Source organism: Bos grunniens, chromosome 11, assembly GCF_055505025.1.
Source record: "Bos grunniens cultivar Pamir isolate PY7600 chromosome 11, Bosgru_T2T1.0, whole genome shotgun sequence".
Classification (NCBI taxonomy): Eukaryota; Metazoa; Chordata; class Mammalia; order Artiodactyla; family Bovidae; genus Bos; species Bos grunniens.
The window spans coordinates 14,711,218-14,736,311 of NC_141175.1; the positions used below are offsets into that span (position 1 = coordinate 14,711,218).

At 41.6% G+C, this 25,094-nt stretch overlaps 1 protein-coding gene across 1 annotated transcript; it reads left to right on the plus strand.

The window, feature by feature from the left end:
• The first annotated feature begins 13 nt into the window (after nt 1-13).
• Nucleotides 14-21,967, plus strand: RBM18 (RNA binding motif protein 18). The gene is made up of 6 exons (XM_086325401.1): nt 14-112; nt 3,074-3,202; nt 11,108-11,234; nt 14,204-14,290; nt 16,128-16,213; nt 19,940-21,967. The coding sequence occupies exons 2-6, from the start codon at nt 3,090-3,092 to the stop codon at nt 20,097-20,099; spliced, it is 573 nt and encodes a 190-aa protein (XP_086181527.1). The 5' UTR covers nt 14-112; nt 3,074-3,089; the 3' UTR covers nt 20,100-21,967.
• Nucleotides 21,968-25,094: the final 3,127 nt, after the last annotated feature.

Below are 25,094 nucleotides of genomic sequence, written 5' to 3' on the forward strand. Positions count from 1 at the left end.
GGCCTGGCAGCTTGCGGCGTTGAGGTGTATACGCTTTGAGAGGGCCGTCGGGCCGCTGAGTCGGGACCTGCTTCGGGGGCATGAACAGAGGGGACGACGCCGAGATCGCGAGGTGAGTTTGGCCGGGGCAAGCCCCTGGCACGTAAGCGCCAGCCACGCGAGGGGTTCCTTAGAGGAGGCTGCCGTAACGAGACTGCCTCTCAGGCCCCGCCCCGGATTGTCCCGCCGCTGGCCCGGAAATAACAAGCCGAGTAATGACCCATCGCATCTGGGAATTTCGGGCGAGGAATCGGGAAGCCGGGATTCCAGGCTTGACCCCACCGTTACCGTTAGCTTTTTAGGAACAAGCGCCTTTGCTTCTCTGCTCTTCAGTTTCCCCAGATGACTGTTTGTGGCTTCCAGGATAGTTGTAGGTCAGCGTGGTGCGGAGCGGGGGCGGGGGACGAGGGGAGGTAGGTGAAAAAGCGTTTTGTGAACTCTTAATATAAGAGGCTGTCGCCATTGCAAACCCAAAGGATTTTGATTGTCGTATGCCATCCTGATCGCTTACCATACTTTACCGTTCGTAAGAAGTCCTGTGCTGAGCTGTCATGTATGTTGTCGTATTTAAACCTCATAACAACTCTTAAGATAGGGATAATTATGCCCCTTGTAGGAAGAAAGAAGAATCTGAGGCTCCGAATGGAGAAGTGGCTTGCTTCATTCATTCATTCGGTAACTACTGAGCACCGGCCAGGAGACAGGCAGTGTGCTGAGTGCCTGAGATGGAATCCTCAAAATAGGCAAGGCCCTGCCCTCTAGTAGCTTACATTCTAGTGAGGGAAGGGAAAGATGAAACAGTATATGACACATTTAACTGGTATTATATGGAAAGAAAAAATGTAGCCATCATAGAGACGAACAAGATGCTCTGCTCTATGAGGGAAAACTTTTCTAAGGGGGGGACATTTAAGGGGTGATCATGATTTAGTAAAGTCACAGAATAACTGGGTGCAAAAGCCAGGATTTGAGTGCCTATCTTTTGGTCCTATATCCTGCACTCTTCCCACTAAAAATGGTTGCCTGGTGTGATATTAACCCCTGTTGGTATTGTTCCAGTTTTTAGACATGAGAAAATCAGAAGGTTCTATTATTCAAGTTTCATCTCAAGTATCATCTCCCACAGACATCTTCCCTTTCCGCTAATTCTAAAGTAGTCCATTCCTCCTTGTCAAATCCCCCTGCTTAACTGTGTTTGGAGCACTTAGCACAAATTACATCTTGATTACTTATTTAGCTTTTGTCTTGTCCTGCTTCTCTTCCAAATATAAGCATCTAGAGCGCAGAGACTGCTTGTTCACTGCTCTGTCCCCAGTACCAAGGCACTGCCTGGAAAATAGAGGCTATGTAAAAAAATTTTTTGAATGAATGATCTGTAAGAAAGTAAAAGAAAAGGAAAGCAGGGAGAAAACAGAATGTTTCTCCTCTCCAGTTTCCACACCTGGGATTCTATTTATGCCTGTTTTACCTTTCTCCCAGGAAGGAGCAAACTGTGGCTTGTTCATTTCTGTGTTTTCATAGCCAAGGGTTTAGCAGTTAGTAGTCGACAGACATAACAGAACAGATTGAACATGTGAGTGAGAGAGGAAGAAAAGCACCCTCATGTGTAGGTGTGTGTGTTAGTCATGTCCAGCTCTTTGTGACCCAATGGACTGTCATGTCCGACTCTTTTGAGACCCCATGGACTGTACCCCACCAGGCTCCTCTGTCGATGAAATTCTCCAAGCAAGAATACTGGATGGGTTGCCATTCCCTTCTCCAGGGGATCTTCCGATTCTGGGATCAAATACTTGATCTCCCATATTACAGGTGGATTCTTTACCATCTGAGCCACCAGGGAACCCCTGTGTGGGGTAGATAGACACCTTTAACAAACAATTACCTGAAGGTTACTGTAGGCTTACTGTGTGCTAGCCTGTATAAGCTGTGCTGATATAAATAAAAGGTAATGGCAATGTTTGATATGTCAGCAGTTGTTATTAAGATGCAGCACTGATCTCGGAGGCCCTCCTGGTTTTATATGACACATTTTCTGTACCAGGGAGTTCTGAAGTCTGGCACAGCCTTCCATCTTCCCAGTCCTTTTATTTTTTTCTTTCTCTGCCATATTATACATTAAAGCTTGATTTTATGTCTGTGGTCTCATTTTTGGTCTTCTCAACAACTCTTAAGTTATGAGCAGGGTGAGGTGTATTATGTAGAGATGAGGAGACTGAAGCTAAGAGAGAAGTGGCTTCCTATTGGAAAAACCAAAAGTTGAAACCCAGCTTTCTGAGCTCAAGGTTCTTGCTCTTTCCATTACTGTCTTCATCATAACCCTCATCCTCCTTTTGTGACTGTGCAATGAGACATTTCAGGAACTAAACCTAGTAATAATTTAAGGTAAAATTAATTGAATGCTTCCCTAGGTGCCATGACTTGTTCTTAATGTTTTTGGTGTACCATCTCAGTGAATCCTCACAGCTCTTGATTATCCCAATTTTACAGATGAGGAAACTGAGGCACCAAGTGGTTAAGTAACTTGCCCAAGTTTGCAGAACTAGTAAATGGGGGGACTGGAACAACTAAGGAGAAAGTTAGTCTCTTCTTCCCGGTGTCTCCCAAAATATTAAACATTATAAGAGCTAATTGATTACTTACTGTTGTTCTTCCGTACCCATTCTCTTAAGTGTCATTAAGACTCTTTTTGGTGGTTTCCAAGTATTTTGGGTGACAGTTGTTGAACTGGTGTATCATGTCGCAACAGAGACTTTGGCCTCCTGCCCAGTCAGCCTCTGGCTTCAGAAGAAAAAAACTAGTTTCTGCACACAGAACTACACCCCTTTCATCTAAAATGGGAGCTTTTGCTCTCTGGCTGCTGGAGGAGCTGTCCCAAGGGAACTGGTGCTGGGGCCCTGGTTGTGGAATAACTGAGGGCTTTGAAGGGCTGCCCAGGACATGCCCTCCTTGAGTAAATGTTTGTTGAATTGAGTTTGAAGCCTCTTGTTCACAAAGTGTTGCTCCTTTCCTGTCTGAATGTTCACGTTTCCTTTAGTATTTCATAGGGATTGATGGAAGCAGAAACCAAAACTCTTCCCCTGGAGAATGCATCCATCCTTTCAGAGGGCTCCCTACAGGAAGGGCACCGGTTATGGATTGGCAACTTGGACCCCAAAATCACAGAGTAAGTCTAAGATACCTTAACTCACTACCTACAGAATTGGGATGCTCCTGGTGATGATATTCAGAAGAATTTTCAAGGGCTATTGCATATATTTTGACCCTGTTATTTTTTAATTATCTTTAAAGGGAATGTGATGCTGTTCTAGCCTGTTATCTTGTCATTTTTCTAACATTTGGACTCTTCTACTGCAAAGGCACAAACTTGAATACCCTGTGAACCATATATTCTTTTTCCTGCTTGCCTAAGATGTTCTCTTAGTTTCAACTATTTTGAATCTTTGTACCCACTGATGAGGAAATTATATCCTAGACCCAGCCATGGGCATACTTTTGTTACCTCAGATGAAGGAACAAGCAGAAGTATCAGTATTTTCACAAAAAGGCAGAGAGATACAACTTGACTCTAATTCGTGTTAAGCAGCCATGGAACCAAGGAAATTCATAAGGGATCTTAGAAATACCCCAGTTCCTTTGGTGTTCATTCATTCATTTATTGAATGATTTGAGTGCCCATTGTGTGCCAAGTGCCATGCTAGGCATTTTTCAAAGTTTTTAAATCTGAGGAGCCATCTCTTGTTAAAGTACAGAACCTATATGTAGAAGAAAAGCTCAAGAGCTACTCGGATTAAAGGGAGGACAAGGTGCTCCGGGTGCCTTTTGACAACAGTCACCCTTGCTTGGGTGGTCACTTACAGGGGTCCGTGGACGACTCTTGAAAAACCTCTGATCTGTTCCATCTCTTTTATCAGCAGATGAAACCGAGGTCCAAGAAATGGAAGTGCCTTGTCCATGGTGACAAAACTGATTGAATTGTCGCAACTCCCCACTCTTTCCATTGTAGATATTGTAATGGAAAGGAGTCTCTTAGCAGAGAGAATTGAGAGATTCTTCCTTAAGTAGGGACTGGTGATAGTTGATGGCAGGAGATCAAAGGGAAGTAGATTGAGCTGTACAGAGTCAGTGCTTAAAGCAAGCATGGGGTATATCCTCAGTGCTGGAAGTCACTTCCTTGGGGATGGTGTTAAAAGCATAGGGAGAAGAGACAAGGGAATCTGCTTGTTTGAGTCTGGGGGTCAGAGGAGGGGTATAAAAGGGTTGGGATTATGAGAGAGGAAAGAGATGTAAACTGACACATAAGGATCATGACAGTGTTCGGTTTCTTAAACCTGCTCAAGCTCAAATTGGCTCGGTGTAGGTGTTGTCGGGTCCCTCTAGGAAATATGGTATTTAAGATGTGTTGCCCCCTAATTATGGTACCTTGGTCACCAGGGCACTTCAATATAGACTGTGCATTTATTTTGACTCTCTTTATGGCTTGCGGCCTTGAGGATGAATGTATGACCTGCCCAAGCTCTCAGTTAATGAGGAAATTAAACAGAGAAGCCGTTTCCATCATCTAAAACCCAAGCTGTGAGAGGATGCTCCCAAGAGTGGTTTCCATTCCCACCTCTGCTTGTCTGAGTGGAAATCTGGAGCGTGGAAACAATGTCCATTGTTTTGGCTGCAATTCCCTGTAATGATACTCTTGTTCTAATTGTATCCTGCTGCTTGTCAGGAAGGTTCAAATGGGCAACTGCCACCTCAGTTTATATCATAAGTAGGAGTATATGAGTGTTTTCTTTAGTTGGAGCATGAACAGGAACACTGTATCAAAAACTCCTCCCCTGATATCTCTGTTCTTTTTACATCCATTACTCAAGATATCAAGGACCAGACAACAAATCAGGGCCTTGCTGGCTCCTCCTGTGGGTTCCTACCTCTGTATCACCAGAGATCATTTCTACTGTCTTTCATCTATGGATTCCTTATCTTAAAACATTTTCTCAATTAAACAAACTGATCTATTAAAATGTCTTCTTAAAGATATAACTACCAGTCGTAATTTATCAAATGCTTAGTGTGGCTTCATTTGGTTTACTTTATACAGCAAAGAAACCTAACATTGTAGTAAGGTAGGTCTTATCTTGTAGAAATACGTGATCTTCCTCCAAATTTCTGAAGTACATAAACTTCCAGATCCTGTTCCTTTCAAGGTGGGTGATGATGGACCTAGCCTAATTATTAAAGTACAGTCATTCCCAAACATTGAAAAATGTTGAAACTTGTGTGAGCATGTGGTACCCAGCTTATAGTTCAGTCTCAGAAAGTATTATTTGAATTCAAATCTCTAAAAGTTCTGATGTCATGCTACACAATTTTTCAGAGCAGCCTCCAGTTTTTGTAATTAACTGGACACCACCACAGATCTCTCCTAGTTCGTGCTGTTTCCCTCTTGACAGACCCTTCTTATCTCTCTTTCCTACACAAGTCCCTACTCTGTCCCATCCCTCTTCCTGTTATCGTATATACTGACTTGAATGTCCCTCCTACACAAATGTTCTCTCCCTTCTTTTTAGAAGACAAGTGGTGGTATATATTTACTGTCATGAGTGATTGGCAGTTAAAGCAAAAAACCTTTTCTACTCAAGTTTTTCAAAGTGTACTTCATAATAATTCTGTTCATCCTACATGTGTGTGCCTGGTATTAATCCGAGTCCTGTTCAAGTTACAGTAGGATGTCCATCAGCCTGTTCTTAGTAGGAGATGCATTGCTGACTGATAGGAGGTGCATTGCTGACTGACTGTGAGCACTCTGATATTCTGTTTACACTGTAGCCTCAGTACCGACTGCTTTAGGCCCATGTTCCATGCCAGCAGTGTCTGTGTAACGATCTGGACTTAAGGGAATGATGACATACTCTTAGTTTTGGAGATAGCAGGTTGCATGCCTCTGTTCATTCCACTCCATTCCGATTCCTCTCAACTATACTATGTCTGATAGTTCTTAACCTGTAAAGTGAGACTGTTCAACTGAATGTCTTCCAGCTCTAATATTTCATTAGTTTCTCTTATTTAAGCTTGTAGAAATCTTGTGATGCAAGTGGAACAGATAAATGTTTCCCTGTTTTGTAAGTAAAGAAAGGTAAAGAGTTGACTCAGTTCAGGAAAGCAGTTAATGATAGAACTAATTTCCCACCACCTAATTTAGTTATCTTTGCACAGTTTAACAGTCCACATAACTGGACAGTCGTGACCAAAAGCATCCTATTCTAAGTTTTTCAGTGTAAGGACTTATTTTAAATGTTATGGGGCACAGTCTAACCATAAGAGTAAAAATAACAACTTTAAACATCATTACTAGTGCCTTCAGTAGAGAAGCTGAACAAGTTACTGTCTTTAGACGTTATCTATTTTCCATACCATGGTTTCTTCTGAAAGGGTTAATTACTGCTTTCTTTTTCAAATACCAAATGTATTGTATAGAACGCCAAAGTAATAGCCACTGCATAAGAAGTATGAAAGAACAAAGTCAGCTGAAATTGTATAAGAAAGAACATTCCTGATGGAGGGTAAATCATAAATAAAAGAATACCAGTATTGGGTGAGTAGAAGGCAGTGGCACCCCGCTCCAGTACTCTTGCCTGGAAAATCCCACGGACGGAAGAGCCTGGTGGGCTGCATTCCATGGGGTCGCTAAGAGTCGGACACGACTGAGCAACTTCACTTTCACTTCTCACTTTCATGCATTGGAGAAGGAAATGGCAACCCACTCCAGTGTTCTTGCCTTGAGAATCCCAGGGACGGGGGAGCCTGGTGGGCTGCCGTCTATGGGGTCGAACAGAGTCGGACACGACTGAAGCGACTTAGCAGTAGCAGCAGAACATCAGGAAGACCTTTTTGACTAAAGTCTTTTGTTAGTCACTCAAGTCATATCCAACTCTTTGCAACCCCATGGACTATAGCCCGCCAGGCTCCTCTGACCATGGAATTCTCCAGGAAAAAATACTGGAGTAGGTAGCCAACCATTCCCTTCTCCAGGGGATCTTCCCAACCCAGGGATTGAACCCGGGTCTCCTGCATTGCAGGCATTTTCTTTACCATCTGAGCCACTAGTGAAAGGGGAATTTGAATACTAAATGATAATGAAAATAGTAGTTGGAGAGAGAGAATGCCATCATATTGAGACAGGATCTGTAAAATTTATTCAGACAAGTTTGAATTTCATGCATCAATGGAAGAGACTCATGTGGGTGTTTGGCAGGAGACTGACATAGTGAAAGTGATGTTTTAGTAGGAAAACAGACACCAGTGGTAGGATGAACAGGAGGGGCAAAGACAAAGATGCTGATTAGCTACAGACCTTCCATTAATATCACCCAGATAGAGACTGTGATCTTGGAGACCAGTGGGTGGAGTCTGAGAGATGAGGGAAATGACTGAAGAGGAGCTAAGAAGAGCTGAAGTCGATCACATTGTTTCTTGCCTGAGAAATGGAAAAGAATCATGTCCACATTGGCCAGTGGAATAGCTGGAGAGGGTCATAGTTTGTGGGGAGGAAGAGGACAGCCTGGGGTATATTAAGTAAACTTAAAAGCAGAGGAGAGGCACCTGGATGGAAATGTCCTTCTGATGTAGACTTTCAGAGCTAAATGCGAGGGATCATAAGTTCACGAGCATGTAAGAACCATACTTCCCCCTGAACACACCCCTGATTCTCTCAGCTCTTTCCTTATATTTCCATGCTGCTTCTTATGCTGACCCATGCTGCTGCTTGTGGTTTGATTTGCATGAAACAGCCTTTACTATTTGCTTATTCAAGTTGGAAACAAAATAAGACCATTTAATAACATATAGGGCATAGACTATAGAAACCCACCACCTGATAATTTCTATAAGTTCATAGTTTTCTCTAAAACAAATTGGGCATTAAAATCAATCTTCAGTGTCATTTTGTTGACTTCCCAGTACCTACAGCATCGCGTTAAATTCCCTCACTTAGCACAGGTCTTTGACGACTGGCCCCCTGCCCGCCTGTCAGCCTCTGCTCTTACTACGTAAGAGTCTTTTTCGCCGTTGTGTCTCCGCACAGGGCATTCACTAACCACCACCTTCTCTGTGCAGTAGGTCCCCTTCATCTGTGTGCTCACATACATACTTCTGTGTGCAAGCTCATGCTGTTCTAAAATTGTCTGACTACATCTCTCTCTCATCGAACCAGAATGTCAGGTCTTTGAAGACAGAGACCTAGCTGTGTTTATCTGGATAGTTGGTCCAAGTGCCTAGTACAGTTCTTGACACATTAGAGGTGTCTATCTTAATCCAGTTCATACAGATTAATTTCCTCCGTGCCATCACGCAGGAAGGCCATTTTAAAAACCCATTTCAGACCACACTAATCATGGTGCAGAAGTATCTGTGGGACTGGTATACCAGTTCTTCAGCTCCTAGGGCTGCAGGGCCCACATTTCATTAAGTGAGGCAGGGCTCTGATGAGCAACGGGCCCTCCTGTGTTCCGATAGCAGATGAAAGTGCTTGCAGATGTGAAAGCAAGAGTCTTCAGGCTTTTTTCACTATCAGAGCTTGCAGCCCCCATCTCCAGGAAGCAAAATAGTAAACACTTCATTCCTTTTGTTTTGGTGTTCCGATAATTTCAAGAAATTATCAAACAAGAAAAGAAATCCCGGAGAAGTTGAAAGACATGGACCTAAGCAGATGTTCCTGGAATCTTAAGGTCGCTCTTCTCTGGCAGAACGCATTTGTTAGCTTTTCAAAGAATAATCTGTCGGAGGTTTTTTTTTTTTTCCCTGAGTAAATTAAAATTCATTTCCTAGGAAATGCCGATTGCCTTACCTTCCTGCTATTAAGCAGAATGGAGCTAATGAAAAGATGACTAGCCCACAGTGGCCTTAGGTGGTTTAAAAAAAAAACAGGTTTGACCCACCATTCATGGCAACTGGTGCTGTGTTAAGGTTTGAATGGGTGTAGTAAGTGGAAGATGCAGCTGTGAATGAAAGACCCTGAGAGATTCTTCCAGCCCATCTGTCTGTGCATTTGAGAGACTCACCCTTGCCGTAAGCATGTTCAGAAACTCAAGTAAAACCAGAAATTTGCACTTTAGGTGTCTCCCTTTCCCCTAAAGAGTCACCTCATATAGTCTCACTGGCAGTTGAGGTATCGAGATGGGAATTAAGAATTTGGAAACTAGAGGGTTACAGTTCTTTTCTCTTTCAAAACAGGTCTAAAGACCAGATTAATATCCACAGTATGCCTTGGGATCCTTGCATCCTGTCCCAAAATAAGACCTGTATTATGTCTTCCCTGCTCCACTGTGTCAGGCACCTGATCCAGGATAATGGGCTTGCTTATTGGTGTGCATTAGTCTCAAATTTAGTGTAGCTTATGATCCATTTCATATCTTTCTGCCTCCCAAAGGAGATTCTTACTCAAGAATAAAATCTTGATGAGTTTCTCCTAGAAAACAATGTGAATATAAATGCGGCTGTAACAACAGCCTTACTGACTCCCTGTGGGGTAGAATTCCCAGTAATAACAGATTTAGCATGTGGGCTGATACCTTTTTAGTATCACAGGGACAGCATTGTTTAGAGAAAGCCTTGACTCCATTTGAATAGTGCGGAGGATGCCAGGAGGAAGGCCAAAGGAAAAGGAAACGGGAGAGCGGTTGGTTTGTCTCACCCTCACATCAGATGACAGGAAGTCGGGATTGAGATTGGCCACAGCAACCTGTTAAGGCCACATCTGTTTGAATAACTTAAAAGCTCTATAGAAACCAAATAAATTTTAGGGAAAGGAATCCAAGAAGAGGGTGAGGGGCAGAGTGGCAGTTGAGAGCTTGGGGTGTACCTCCTGCCAGCAGTAAACGTCTTCCTTGGCCATATATATTCTCTATTCAACCACACATGAATTGTGTTAAAGCAGCAGAGGTTGGGGAGTTACCCACAGTGGGATGATCTATAGGACCGGCCAGATTCCAGGCCTTCCCTGGTAGCTCCGCTGGTAAAGAATCCGCCTGCAATGCACCCAGTTCAATTCCTGGGTCAGGAAGATTCCGTAGAAAAGGGATAGGCTACCCACTCTAGTATTCTTGGGCTTTCCTGGTGGCTTAGACAGTAAAGAATCTGCCTGCAGTGTGGGAGACCTGTGTTGGATCCCTGGGTTGGGAAGATCCCCTGGAGGAGGGCTTGGCAACCCACTCCAGTGTTCTGGCCTGGAGAATCCCCGTGGACAGAGAAACATGGTGGGCTATAGTCCATGGGGTCGCAAAGAATAGGACACAACTGAGCGACTAAGCACAGGTTCCCCTGCTCATGTGAGACCGCCCTCCATCATGTTGCAGTTCCACATGGTCCTGTGGTTCAGTTGCATCAGGGCTGGAAACTCTTGGCCTCCATCACGTTGTGGTTCTACATGGTCCTTTCATTGAGTCGCATCAGGGGTAGAGACTCTCAAGCACTTACGGAAGTGCCACTCGCTGTGGTTTGGCTTTTGGCAGAGTTTGTCTCAAGTGCAAGTGGGAACTCATGATTTACTGTGAGATCCAATGGGGAAGTCTTCCGGATTGTTTTCTTGTTTGTGTGAATGAGTGTTACTTTGTTTATTTTTGAGGTAGGGTTGGCTTTGGCTTTGGGAGTGTGGGTGTGTGTTTCTGATGGAGTTACAGTTATTCACAAATACTGTGTCATTGCCAAGAAATTAAAAATAAATAAATCGACACTATTTTTGAACTTTTCTCCTAAAAAAAAAAAAAAAACAAATGGTGCTTGTGGGCCAGACAGCTGTTTGTTAGGTGTGGTTTTTTTGTTTGTTTGTTTGTTTGGTATTTTTGTGCTGGACAGACACAGAGCCATGACAATTCTAGTTCCCATTCCAAATAGAGGCAAACAACTCTGCTTGCCAGATAAACTAACGGTGCAGTTTGGAGGAGAGCCGGCAAGGGGGGCGGGGGTGGCGGTGGGGGGTGAGGTTTTTGTCCCTGGGGTAAATTATCTCCTGCTTTTATCTTGCACTCAGGCTGAGTGGCAACCAGACTCCCAGAGCGTCTCAGGGGCTGTTCTTTCTCCACAGATACCATCTCCTCAGGCTGCTGCAGAAGTTTGGCACGGTGAAGCAGTTCGACTTCCTCTTCCACAAGTCAGGTGCTCTGGAGGGACAGCCTCGAGGGTACTGTTTCGTCAACTTTGAAACTAAGCAGGTAGCTGAACTTCTCCCCCTTGCCCAGTGCTTAGCCTCTTGTAGTTAATCTTTGCAGCCCTCCTGACTGCTCGAATAGCAGTTCCTTGTGGGCAGGAGCCATGTCTGACTCGCCCCCATATGCTGGGCTCTGAGTCCTAAAGGAGACCCTCAGTCAGCAGCCGAGTTAGCGGCCAGCTTTCAAAGTCTGCCCTTGACCGGCTGGCAGGCTGAGGCGGCTGATCTACTTTCCTGGCCAGATGCTCTGGGGCACCCACACTAAGCACATGGATGTCCTCCTCCCTGTTCTCTTTTGTTTGGTTCTTTCGTGGCTGGCCAACAAAGCTGCCTTTTCTTTCAGAGTTTGGCCCCATGGTGCAGAAACCCTCCCTGTCTGTGGTGAGCCACCCACAGACTCTCTTTTATTTTGATTTCTTAAAAATGTATCCTCCTCCTCAACATCTCCAAATAAATGTGGACAAGTTTGAATATATACAGAAAAAGAGAGCGCCAGCTTCAACCGTGGTGTGTCCACGATCTACTATTAAAATGTAGTCCTGAGAGTGGACATGCATTGATAAAGGACTTGAATTTGAATGTTACTTAATATAGAGACACTGTTTATAGTTCTGTGACTATTAGTGATATGTGAGAATGTTGCCTAGTTTCTGTTTTACTAATGATAATTGTATTTGGATATTTTCCTATAAAAGTAATACTTGTTTCTTATAGATAAAATATAGATAAGTAATTTCATATATTAGTCTAAAACCCAGAAATAATCAGTTTTCAATATTTAGTTATATATCTTTCTAGTCTCTTCTTTCTTCACATTCACACACACATATACATAAAATGACAAAAACACATGTGCACAATTTAAAAGAACACATGTACAGCTTTTAACACACAAATAGGATCATGTATCCTATTTACCACTGAAAGTAAATTAAAATTTTTCCTGTCATCCGGTACCCATCAAGATAACATTCTGTATCATATTGTGGTTTCACTGGTGTAGCTATAGATAGATGTAAAAATTCACTGATCTATAATACTTTTTATTATTTAGGCCTCAGTTTAAAAACTAACCAGTATCATCTTTGATGACTGCATAATATTTTATTCTGTGAATATGTGATAAGTTACATATCTAACCTCCAAATGCGTAAGCAATGTGGTGAACATCTCTAGCTCTATGTGAATATTTACTGTATTCATGGAAATGGAGTGGTTGTCAACAAAGGCCATGAATTTCTTCCTTAATATGACTGCCAAATTGCCTTCAAGAAATAATGTGTCAGTATGTTCTGAGACTATCTGAGAATATCATTTGTCCCTACCAGTGCTAGGGATTTCTTAAAACTTTCCTCTAATTTTTGCAAATGTGATAGGCAATAAATGATACATTATTGTTCTAATTATTCAAGGTTTATTTTTTTTTGAGGGAACTGAAAGTGTGCTCTATATAGTTTGTATTCTAAAATACTTAATTCTTCCCTAATGATAGAGTGTGTTGAAGATTTTTACATGATCACTAAAATCATTGGTCATGTTGAAGATAGATATTGGTTTAAAAACACTAAATTGGAAGTTACAAAGATTATTTCTGGCTCTTTTATTTATTAACTTTGGGCAAGTCTAACTTATTTTGACCTCAGTTTTCATCTAAAAATGGAAATTAAAAATACACACCCTCCTTACCTTTTAGGAAGTTAAGAGAGTAGGTGAGGGTTCATATGAAAGCATATTTGGCATTTAATAATACTGTTGGATACATGAATTTTGGAACAAGTTAGAAAGATAGGAAATTATTTTTAAAACTATTTATCACCTGCTGGCGTCTTATGACTATTGATGCTACAGAATTAATAGTGTCATGTAAATTCTAATTCACTAAGTGAAACTTAAAAGAAGAATAAAATATCTCCTCTGTCCCTCTAACTCTGTGTGCCATAGTGAGGCACAGATGCCAGTGAGTACCCACAGTGGGTACTCAGATATCTGTTGGATATCATACTGGTAAGACCCAGAGGAATAAGAGAATCACCAGTAAAACCAGACTAGAATGTTTTATGCTGAGGCCTCGGACTCTCCTTGTTCCTTTTCCTGTTCCTTAACAGGCTCTTCACTCCCAGTAAATGTGGGTAACACTTGGCCGAATGCCTCCTGGATACAAATGGAGCGGAGGAGGCTTGGCAGGATGGAAAAGTACAGCCAGGCTTCCTGGGAATGTCCTCGAGTGCCTATTATCCAGCCTCAGGAATTCCTTTCAACCTCGTTGCTCCCGTATCTGATGGGGAAAGGGTCAGGGAACTTCTGGCTCTGAAAGCCAGGTGCAGAGATTGGCTCACACAGATACCTTGCTCATAGCCTCTTTGACTCACTCCTGCTTTTTCCGGCCTGGTTTCCTTCACTCCCATATCCTTTGAAGCCCTGTAGCTTCACTGTAGCTCACTTTGGATTCAGGGTGTATCAGCCCTGGTCCAGGATATAGTGTCAGAGTCCCCAGGAGGAGTACACTTTCTTGACGTAGTAGATGTTACTCTTAACTTACAGAACTGTGTAGAAAGATATCACCCAGTAGGGACAACACTGTTAGCTGACGCTGGTTGAGTGCACACCATGTGCTCCATTCTTTACATGTGCTCTTCGACTCCTCTGACCACTTCGGAGCAAGCAGTATCCATATTTTGCAGGCGAAAAAGCTAGTATCCAGAGAGATGAAATGACCTGTTAAATATTATACTGCCAATAAGTGGCAGGCAAGATTTAAATTTTTGTTTGACTGGGTTTACAAAATCTCATGCCCAGGCAGGATTTAAATTTTTGTGTGAGTTTACAAAGTCTCAGACCCTTTTTATTATTCTGCCCTTTTTTTTCCCCTTGTAAATCCTTTGCCACTTGTTTACCAAAACAATAAGAAATTCAGCCATCAAAGCTAGTGAGACATTTGAGTCTTCTACTGACATTAATCCCTTTCCTGAACAGGAAGCAGAACAAGCCATCCAGTGTCTCAACGGCAAGCTGGCCCTGTCTAAGAAGCTGGTGGTGCGCTGGGCACACGCTCAAGTGAAGGTGAGTCTAACGGGCTAGAAAGACTGCATCAGCTTGTCCTAAATGAGGCTTTGAAAAGACAGTTGTCCACTCGCCCATTTGCATCCCAGCCTCTGCACATCTGGAACAACCACACGCTGGTCTCCTCCTTGTATTCACCATGTGTGTTTCCAGATTTTTCTTTTGAGAAACATCTCAGGAGGGATTAAGTTCCTTCGCCGTTTCCCTCCACATACCCACAGATTCTGTTTTTGATTGATTTTTCCATGTGACTGATTTGTCTACTCAGACCTCTATCATTTATTTATTTATTTTTGGTAGGAGTTCTTTAGAGGAAAAAATGTATTTATTTTTTAAATTAGTTGCTTTAGGCATTATTAGACTCTTCCCAGCCTCTCAGTTCTGTGGCAAGTTTGAATTGTTTATGCTAAATACTTGAGAAATGGGTAGTTTGTAAGAGTGCTTAAAGCACTGGCATTTCCTTACTCGAGAGATTTTGAGAGTTATTTGTGGGATTTGCAATGCCTGTATTGACTCCAAGGCCCAAGCAGTGGTAAACTGCCGTGTTCATCTCCTAGTTATTCTCTTGGGAAAATGTGCTGGAAAAGCTACAACCATTGAAAAAGAAAAAAGAAGGAAAGAATGGTATTCTATTTCAGCCAGCACAGGTGAAGTATGCGTTTACACTGGAGCAATCCACAGAGTTGCTTCTCTACTTCCTGCACTGTGGTCTTAACAGACCTGCCTGCAGAGGTTTGTTACAGCCAGATTCGGAGCCTCAGTCTTTATAAACGACCGTAATGCTTGATCAGAGACTCCACCCAGCAAGCTCCCCAGAAAAGAGTCACCAAAATAAAGACATTCGAGTTCAGTGTCGAAGCTCAAAAACAGATTGCAGACAATTCGGATCTTTTTGAGTATTTCAGGATTTCAGGTAATCACAGAGCCTTCTCAATTTCCAGGATCCATCACCTTAAAAATAGAAACAACAAGGAAAATTTCTAAATGCTTTTTTATTCAAAAGAAAATCAAGTCTCATTTGCCAGACTGGCTATCATCTTCTCATCCTGCATGTCTTTCTGACCAGAGACTCCTGATTGCTCTTTAAAAGAAGTATATAATTATCTGACATCAAATAAACTGTACTTTCCTGGAGAATGTTTTCTGTATCAGTGGCTGAAAGCCATTACTAGTTCTCTTCTCCACATAAACCTGTGAAGAGTTGAATGTTATGGTTGTTACTTTGCAGCAATCAAGCAAAACTTTAAAATGCTTGGAATAAAGCGAAATAACTATTGGAAGAAGTGACATGTGACAGAATCAGAATGTGAGAGGGCATTCCTGCTGTGTAGCTGTACCGTCTCTGAATTTAGAGGTTGAAATTCTTTCTCCACCAAATGAGGAGGATTATTGGGTAGATGGGAAGCCTCATCTAAATTTCTTTTTCTATGTTTATGACCTTTATGCTAAAGCTGGACTTCTGTATTAATTCTGAACACAAAGCAGACCTAAGATTGTCTAGAAACAATCTAACAATGAGCTTCCCTGGTGGCTTAGTGGTAAAGAATCTACCTGCCAACGCGGAAGACTTGGATTTGATTGTCTGGGTCGGGAAGATCCCTTGGAGGCGGAAATGGCAACTCTCTCCAGTATTTTTGCCTGGTGACAACCCATGGACAGAGGAGCATGGTAGGCTACAGTCTCCACGTGGTCACAAAGAGTCAGACATGACTGAGAGACTGAACACACATGCTGTCTAAGGATACACTGATAAGATTAGGATTTCTGAACACATGTATTACAGTAAAGGGCTGGTTTCTGCCTGAGTGGGATAATTTGCCTTTTTTCTTACTTTCAGAGATACGATCATAGCAAGAATGATAAGATCCTTCCAATCAGTCTTGAGCCGTCCTCAAGCACTGAGCCTGCGCAGTCTAACCTAAGGTAAGAAGGTGTCCTGTAGGAAGACACCAGTATTGCAAGAGCTGGAGCCATTTCTTCATTGTGGCACTAGAAACCCTACAGACCCTTTAGAGTGGAGCCTACTAACTTTTGCCATGCTGAGAGATGTGTGCAGTTAGTCTCCAGAATGTCACCTCCCTCCATACCCACAAGAGTGTGTACCAGCTGTTTACACAGTTCATACACACAAAAGAGGCTGGGTATACCTACCACATACCAGCTATTATACTTGGCACTGGGAACACAGAGGTAAATCAGATACAGTCCTTGCTATAAAACAAGCATTTTAATAAGGCCTTGATTATCTTCAACGTTTGTCATTATACACTAATTCCTCCCCAACTATGAGTTCCTTTATACAGAATTTGGGTTTGCAGCACTTTAATTTTATCTACCATTTCAGCAAATGTAACAGTTTTGGTTCCAGTACCTACAAATTGTCAGTTACTTCCTTGGAGTTAATTCAAAACAGAAGGAGCTGAGGGTTGAATAAAGAAAGGGGAAGTTAAGGGTGAGCAGAAGTAGAGGGGCTGACTTTGCACGATAGCCTAGGGAGAAATGTTAACAAGAACAAAAGCTGAGATTTCTGGAGCTTACTATGAAGCAGGCTCTGTGCTAAACACTTTACATGTTGTATGTCACTGAAGTATAAAAATTCTGGTGAAAGTACTTTGTATTCATTTTATAAACAAAGAAACTGAAGTTTAGGGAGGTATCTTGGCCAATATCACACAGGTTGAAAATAGCAGAGTACAGATTCAAAGCCAGGTTTACTGAACTTGAGAATTCAGTCTTTCAGTTACTGCTTGCAAGAAGCTCCAGGCTGTCAGTACAGGACTGCAATTCTAACACCTGCTCCGAGAAAGGGAAAGATGTGTGAAAGAGCACCAGCCTCTCATATGCATCCAAAATCAACACGTCATAGAGTCAGGAAAGTGATACCTGTTTGGACAGAGGGTTAGGGTAAAAAAAAAAAAAACTTTTCTGTATATTATCTGCACCAAACAGAAGAGATTTACAAGCATCTCATTAAACTGCAAGGAGGGGTGATCCTGAAATGTTTCCAGGAGTAATAAAATTGATAGTTAATTTTATAGTTACCAATTTGTCTAATATCATTGATGTTTTCTTACTTTTGTGCTGCTTTATTTTGTACTCCCCCAATTTTTTTTAACTAATAACTTCACTAAGTTCACTAGGAGCTTATTTCCGCTGTCCTGTTTTCCCCGTAAGATTAAACCTCGTCAGTCACTGGTTTCGTGGAGGTTTTTGTAAATCTAACTCCTCTTGGGAACAGACGACTGCACTGATGCTTGGTGATCATGGTACTGTGAATGCCTTTCGTTTCCTTCACTCTTTGTTCTTTTTACTAAATAATCTAGCCTGGTGTTTTCCATTTATCTTTTAATCCAGAGAACCTCAGCTTACGTGTTTTGATTAACATCTATACCTAATTAGAGAAGGTTGTTTTCCCTGGGACCCATACAGAACGGATGGCTGGCTGTTAAATTTTCCATTAATGGAAAAGGTGTGGAGTGCATCTCAGTGAGACTTCAGAGTTCTTTTTTATGGCAACTAAGTTTTTTAATTTTACATTGCCCATGTAAAATCTTGAGTATATGCAGATATATGCTTTTTGAGGATTTCTTAAAGGCTATGTATACATTCCCTCCCAAGTTTCTATCCCTGACTGTAGACTATTGACAGAGTCAAAGTGGAAACTAAAGGAAGCCATAAGCCAAAAAATACTCTAGTTGAGTGTGTTGCATTCTGACCTAGGGATAGTGGTGTCCTTGATCAGAAGGAAATGCCTCACAGCTTCCACAGTGTCTCCTCATCCCTTCTCTCTAATACATGGCTACTCAGCTCCCAGCCTAATGAAGAGGAAAAAGCAAGGCCTGTGATGATGACTGGGCTTGAATCCTGGCTCCACGATTTGTTAGCTATGTGAACTGTGGTTGAATCACTACCCTTCTGCATTTGTTTATCTATAAAATATGGTCCGTGTAGTCAAAGTTATGGTTTTTCTAGTAGTCATATGTGAGAGTTGGACCATAAAGAAGGCTGAGTGCCAAAGAGTTGACATTTTTGAGCTGTGATGCTGGAGAAGTTTCTTGAGAGCCCCTTGGACTGCACAGAGATCAAACCAGTCAATCCTAAAGGAAATCAGCCCTGAATATTCATTGCAAGGACTGATGCTGAAGCTGAAACTCCAATACTTTGGCCACCTGATGCGAAGAACTGACTCATTGGAAAAGACCCTGATGCTGAGGAAAATTTGAGGGCAAGAGGAGAAGGGGGCAATAGAAGATGAGATGGTTGGATGGCATCACTGACTCAGTGGACATGAGTTTGATCAAACTCAGGGAGATAGCGATGGATAGAGAAGTCTGGTGTACTGAAGTTCATGGGGTCGCAAAGAGTTGGACACGACTTGGGGACTGAACAGCAACAACAAAAATGTGGTTGATAACCCTCGAAATATTGTTGCAAGGATTAGAAACAGTATAAGTAAAATGCTGGGCACACTTCCTGGCTCATTGTAAGTGCTCTGTAAATGATAGCCTAAACACACATTTGTCAGTAAAAAGGGACTTCGTACGATTTCAGGGATGTTTTTTCCATTATTATTCAATGATTCAGAAGGTGGTACTGTATAAGAAAGAGTTCATAGTATGGCTCTGGAGTCCAGCTCTATTCAAATCTCAGCTCTGCCACTTACTAGCTATGGGCACTAACCTTTCTATGCCTTTTTTTCTTTGTCTGCAAATGAAGAATGTAACCTACATGAATTATTTCTTCCATTTTTATTGTGGTAAATAATATACATTTACGCATAATATAGCATTTACCATCTTAACCATTTTTAAGTGTACAGTTCAGTGGTATTAAGTACATTCATAATGTACAACAATCACCACCATCCAGCTCTATAATTCTTTCTTTCTCGTAAAACTGAAGCTCTGTACACATTAAACAATCACTCCCCATTCCCACCTCCCCCAAGTCCCTGGCAACCATCATTCCACTTTCTGTCTCTGATTTTGACTGCTCTCTCAAGTATTTCATTTAAGTAGAATCATACAGTATTTGTCTTTTTTGTGACTGGTTTGTTTCACTTAGCATAGCGTCCTCCAGGTTCTTCCACATTGGAGCTTATGTATCTACCCCATTTTGCTTATCTATTCTTACTTCAGTCGACACTTGGGTTGCTTCCGCAGTTTATCTGTTGTGAATAATGCTACCATGAGCATGGGAGTATACATCTCTCTCTCAGACTCTGCTTTCAATCCCTGTACAAATTATCTTTGAGGGCCTACTGTCTGCAGGTACTAAGATGCTGAACAGTGTTGGTGTCTGAGGTTTAAGTGTAATAATATACAAAGTATTCCTAACAGTGTCTTACAGAAAAAGCTTAATAGATGTTTCACCCTTGATCTCTTTCCTAAAATAAGAACAGTTATTTTTGTGGGGGGTTTTTTTCTCCCAAATAAAACTGTATTCCTTTTGTTGTTCATATTTATTTATTTATTGGCTGCACCCAACGGCTTGTGGGAAGTCCTGTTTTCTATAAAATGTTTGTATGTTTGTGTTTGAGTGTCTTGTTGTTTCTCTGATATGCCTGAGAGCCACAAAGAAGATGAAATACATAGGTATTCTCTTGAATGTATGCAGGCCCACTCTGATGCTCTGCTGTCCTTTTTCCAGTGTCACTGCAAAGATCAAAGCCATCGAAGCAAAGCTGAAAATGATGGCAGAAAATCCTGATGCAGAATATCCAGCAGCGCCTGTTTATTCCTACTTCAAGCCACCAGATAAAAAAAGGACTACTCCTTATTCTCGAACAGCTTGGAAATCTCGAAGATGATGGTTATGAATGACTGCTCTCCACACCTGAGACCCTCTGCCTTTGTACTTGTAGCTGTGAACAGTACTACCCGACAGAGCAGTCACATGTTAGCATTTGGTAACATGACATTTTTGGATGTCCTTCTTATGGATGTTTCTTCCCTGAAGTATGTGTGGAATTGAGCATCATCCAGAATAAATAGGATTTTATCCAAAACTGTGACTTGAATGCTGGGATGCTCTAGTTGGCTCGTTTGTTTGGATTTGTAACTCCAGAAACATTATATAGTGTGCCAGAAAGAAAGGCAAAGACAAAGAACGTTATCATTCAAATCAGGAAACTTAATTTATTAAGAGCTGTCTTTAAAAAAAAAAAAATTTTTTTTCTGTGCTCAGTTGTCTTTACAACATAAAGAAAAAGTAAAAAAACAAGGGAGGGAAGTAAGAAATTTTGAATCATGCTCGAAACTGCTGTTCCAGAATTTTCTATGGAAATCCCTCCAACTGGACTGAAAAGAAAAAGTTCTTGGCAAAAAAAGCTGGTTCTTTGAGCAAATGTTGTGGTAATCTGTTAAAGAATTATGCTTATTGTTTCAAAATCCCAATTAGGAAAACATGGTGTATATCTTTTAAAAGTGTTTGCGTCGACAAAACTGTAGACCGAAATTTAGCATTTTGTACCACAGCAGAAGTCCTGTTTGAAAATCCAACTTGTATTCTATCGTGATCATTTTTTTAAAAAATCTAAATAATCCTGCCTTCTATAATACCAAATGTCATTATTAGTGTGGGACTTTTAAAGTTGCATTTATTGCATGAGATTGTTTTAATAGCATGAGAATGTTCTGTTTGGAATTATATCATGATCAATCTAAATAGAAAAGCTGATATCTTTGAAAACTTAAACATTGCTATATTGATTCTCTATCAAACTTATACCTTACCTTTATTAATAACTGTGTAGGGGTCTGAGTAGAAGAAATTGTCTCGTGTGGGGTGCGATGGGGACACACAGTGGACACGGAAAGTCAGTGGAGCAGACACTGCTCTGGCACCAAGATTGCAATGACCTCATGTTTTATGTGGTTTATAAAGGCTTGAAAGATTGCATGACTTTAAAACAATTCTTCATTTGTAGAACCTGCTTCTCAGATATTTTTTGCCACTTTGAACACTTTGAGTATAACAGCAGAGGAAGAACAACCGCCGATCTGGGAGTCTGTTCCTGTCAGCACTGCTGGTTGGTCATTTTGGTGCCAGGTGGACAGGCTGTTTCACTGGGGAGCACCATTGCTTCTTCAGCATGAAATCATTTTGTTACTCAAGGTGCCACTCAGCGATTACAACTGTTTACTGTCATTGTTCCCAGCGAGAGGAGGCTCTCATTGTAGGAGCTTAAGTCTTCCTATGAGCAGAAATGAATTTAAGACACTTGAACCAAAACTTCAGCATAGTGTAGTGTTGTAATTCACAGAAGGGGTTCAGAGAAATTCCTGTCACCTTTCCCAAGCTAAAACTTTTCAGATATCGTTTAGTGTTATTCTGCCTGCAAAACTCAAGAGCTCAGTGTAAGATGCAAGTAACTCTCTTTCTGTTTGGGGGATAGTTCAGGGAAGTGGGAGCATTATCTCCCATTTTTCTGGTGACTTCTCTAAGAATGTAGAATTCACCATTTTACCCTTGAGGTCCTCTAAGAGCTATGGTGGAATAGGACTTAATGCAAAATAAATAGTCTTCTATTTTTAATAGGAACTTAGAAAATACTTAACTTTGGATTATCTAGAGTTGTTTCCTTTAGAAACCAGAGCTATTTATTTGTATTTAAAGCAATGTTTATTATTTGTACCGATTCGTACTCCTTTGTGTGAATAAACACGAGACAGTGTCTGTGGTTGTGTCTTCTCTCGTCCATCTCCTGCACTGAAGACTGCAGCTGTCCGGGAGGCTTGTTCCTCCTGTGGCCATGGAGGTGTCCAGGCAAGGTGCTGCTTCTAAGTGCCTTCTCTGATCCCAGAGGCAGGTCTCTGCACCCTTTGTGCCTGCCTCCTTCTGTTAGAGATGAGCAAAGAGACTAGCTGTTCTCACTGTACATCTAACTGTTCCCAAAAAAGTTGTTAATGGAGGCCCCTGAAGTAGGAAAATGTGTTTGGTCCCTCTTTCAAAGTAGGGTTTCAGAAGAATAAAAGTACATGTTATAAATATGCTGAAAGTAGTGTGGTTAAAGGTTTGTTAAATATGAGTGTTAACTTGGTAAACTCCTTGTTATGAGGTTATCTGTACTTTAAAATTATTTGTTGGCTTACTGTTTTGCTAAAATTATGTCACAGTTTTGATTTTTACAAGAGTGAAGAATTGAGGGGCATATCTCCTTAATCTCAGCTCTTCTTTATCCCTTGCAAAATGTAACCCTAACCAGTAGACTTTATGTAACTGGAATCTCAATGTTAGGAGAAAAAAAATCACACGAAAGATTTTTCAAAGCATATCAAAAATCAGCAGCAGCAGTTTTGTAAAACCAGATATTCTAGAGCTGTTCCCTTGTCTATTAAGGCATGTACAGATACTTTCTAAATCACCAAGTATATCTACATTTTTAATACTACTGTATAAAAGAATAAGATTAATTCTTACCTTACAAGTTAATGTTAAATAGTTCCTTTCTGTAATCATTATGTTCCTAAAAATGATTTGATTCTACCATATTTATCCTTGATTTCTCTTTTTCTCTCCTGTTCCTTCTACCCAGTCCTTGAACAAATCCTGTCAACTCCACATTGAAAATACATCTTGAAAAAATGTTTAAAAAACCTCATCTTAAGTCCAATCATTTTACTATTGCAGTACCTGCCTAATTATCTCCCTGCTTCCACCCAGTGCCTCCACCTTAACCAGAGCAATCCTTTCCCCATCTGAGCATGTCATTCCCTTCCATGGGCTTTCTGCCACACCTAGAATACAATCCAAAGACCTAAGTGACTTGTCCCTGACAACCTGCCTGACCCTATAAGCCTCTTATGCGTTTTGTTCACTGTGCTCCAGCCTCAATGGCTTCGCTACTCCTTGAGTGCTAGGAGGTCCTACCATGAGGCCTTGGCACTGGCTGTTCACAGAGTCCATTCCCTTATTTATTCAAGTCCCTGTTCAAAGGACCATGTTCAAGAGGCTACCTGACCTCCCTATCTAAAATCAGCCCTGTCACTTCTAATCACTCCCCCTTCATTTTCTAAACAGTCCTTGTCACTACCTAACATCATATACAAAGTTACTTTCTCTCTCTTGCACGCATGCTCGCTCTCTTTTTTTTTTATTAGAATGTAAGTTCCCTGGGAGCAGGAACTTCTGTTCACTGCTATGTCCCAACATTGAAAACCATGCCAGGTAGGGACTTAACGTGAAGTCCAGTGATTGGGACTCTCAAGTTCCCAATGCAGGGAGTACAAGTTCAATCAGTGGTCAGGAAACTAAGATCCCATATGCCACACAGTGAGGCCAAGAAAAGAAAACAATGCCAGGTATGTAGTAGATGCTGAATAAATATTTGTCAATGAAAAGTCAGAATCGTGGTACTTGAGAACTGAAGGGCCTTGAGAGGCCCTCCCACATAATGTCCTCACTGTCCAGATGGGAACAGCACAAACAGAGAGAAAGCGACTTGGCCAGGATCACATTGATAGGAGAGCATTAGAATCCTAGCCCAGTGTTTGTTGCATCAGCAAACTGGCCTGTGCCCTCTTTTCGTACAGCCCACAGAGCTAAGAATGGCTTTTACATTTTTAAATGGTTGAGGAAAAAGTCAAGAATACTATTCTGTGACACATGAAAATTAGATGAATTCTGAATTTCAGTGTCCATAAATAAACTTGTATTGGAACATAGCCATGTCTATTCATTTACATATTGTCCATGCTGATTTTCCCACTACAATTACAGAGTTTAGTGCAACAAAGACTGTATGGCTCACAGAGCCTAAAATATTTACCATCTGGCCCTTCGTGGAAAAAATTTGCCAACCCCTGCTCTGAAGTTTATTCCATTCATGGAAATGTCTTTCTAAACCTTTTTGGTGTCAACAGTTCCGGTGTTAAAAGCAAATCAAAGCAGCACAGAGGCAATAAAATGGTGTCAGTTCCTTATCACATCTCTGGACCCACTTATGTCTCATCTTTTGGGATGGAGAACTGGCTGTCCAAGCCTCATAGCGTCACTGTACTGGAAAAAAAAAAAAAAACTATACAACTATAGGCTAAATTCCCTCATCCTACAGGTGAGGAAACCAAGGCTCAAAAAGCTTTGGCATTCAGTATGGGCTAACCAGGTGGCTGGTAAAAAATCCACCTGCCAGTGCAGGAGATGCAGGTCAACCCCTGGGTCAGGATGATCCCTTGGAGAAGGAAATGGCAAACCCACTCCAGTATTCTTGCCTGGAAAATTCCATGGACAGACGAGCCTAGTGGGCTACAATGCATGGCATTGCAAAGAGTCAGATGGAACTGAGCAAAAACACACACAAGCCTGAGTTAGACCTCTAGCCCCAGCTATGCGAGCAGGTTAGTTGGGACTCAGTTCAAGTAACAAAAACCCTACTCCAGCTACCTTCTGGTAGGAAATTTATTGGCTCATGGAACTAAGAAGTCCAGGTGTTCAAATGGTATGGTCAGGAATCTGTCTGTCTCTTGATTGTGTTTTCCTCTGGGTTGGTTTCATTCTCAGGCACGCTCTCCTTAATGGTCTCTGGAGAGAGACTTGAATCCCAAGTTTAAAAACACAGACCTGTCAGAATTTCTTTCTCTTAGGACATGGGGCTGCACCATCCTTCCTCTGCTTTCCGTCTGACTTGGCTAGGATTCCTGGTGATACAGAATGGCATTTTATTTTTAATATGCCCGGTGACCTTTCTAAGGTAGAAACAGAATTTAAAATTTAACCTTGAAAAACAAAATTAAAGTTTCCTCCTCTGAAAACAGGCTGAAAAGCTTTCTGGCCAGCAACTTCATCATAAAGAAAGTGGGTCATT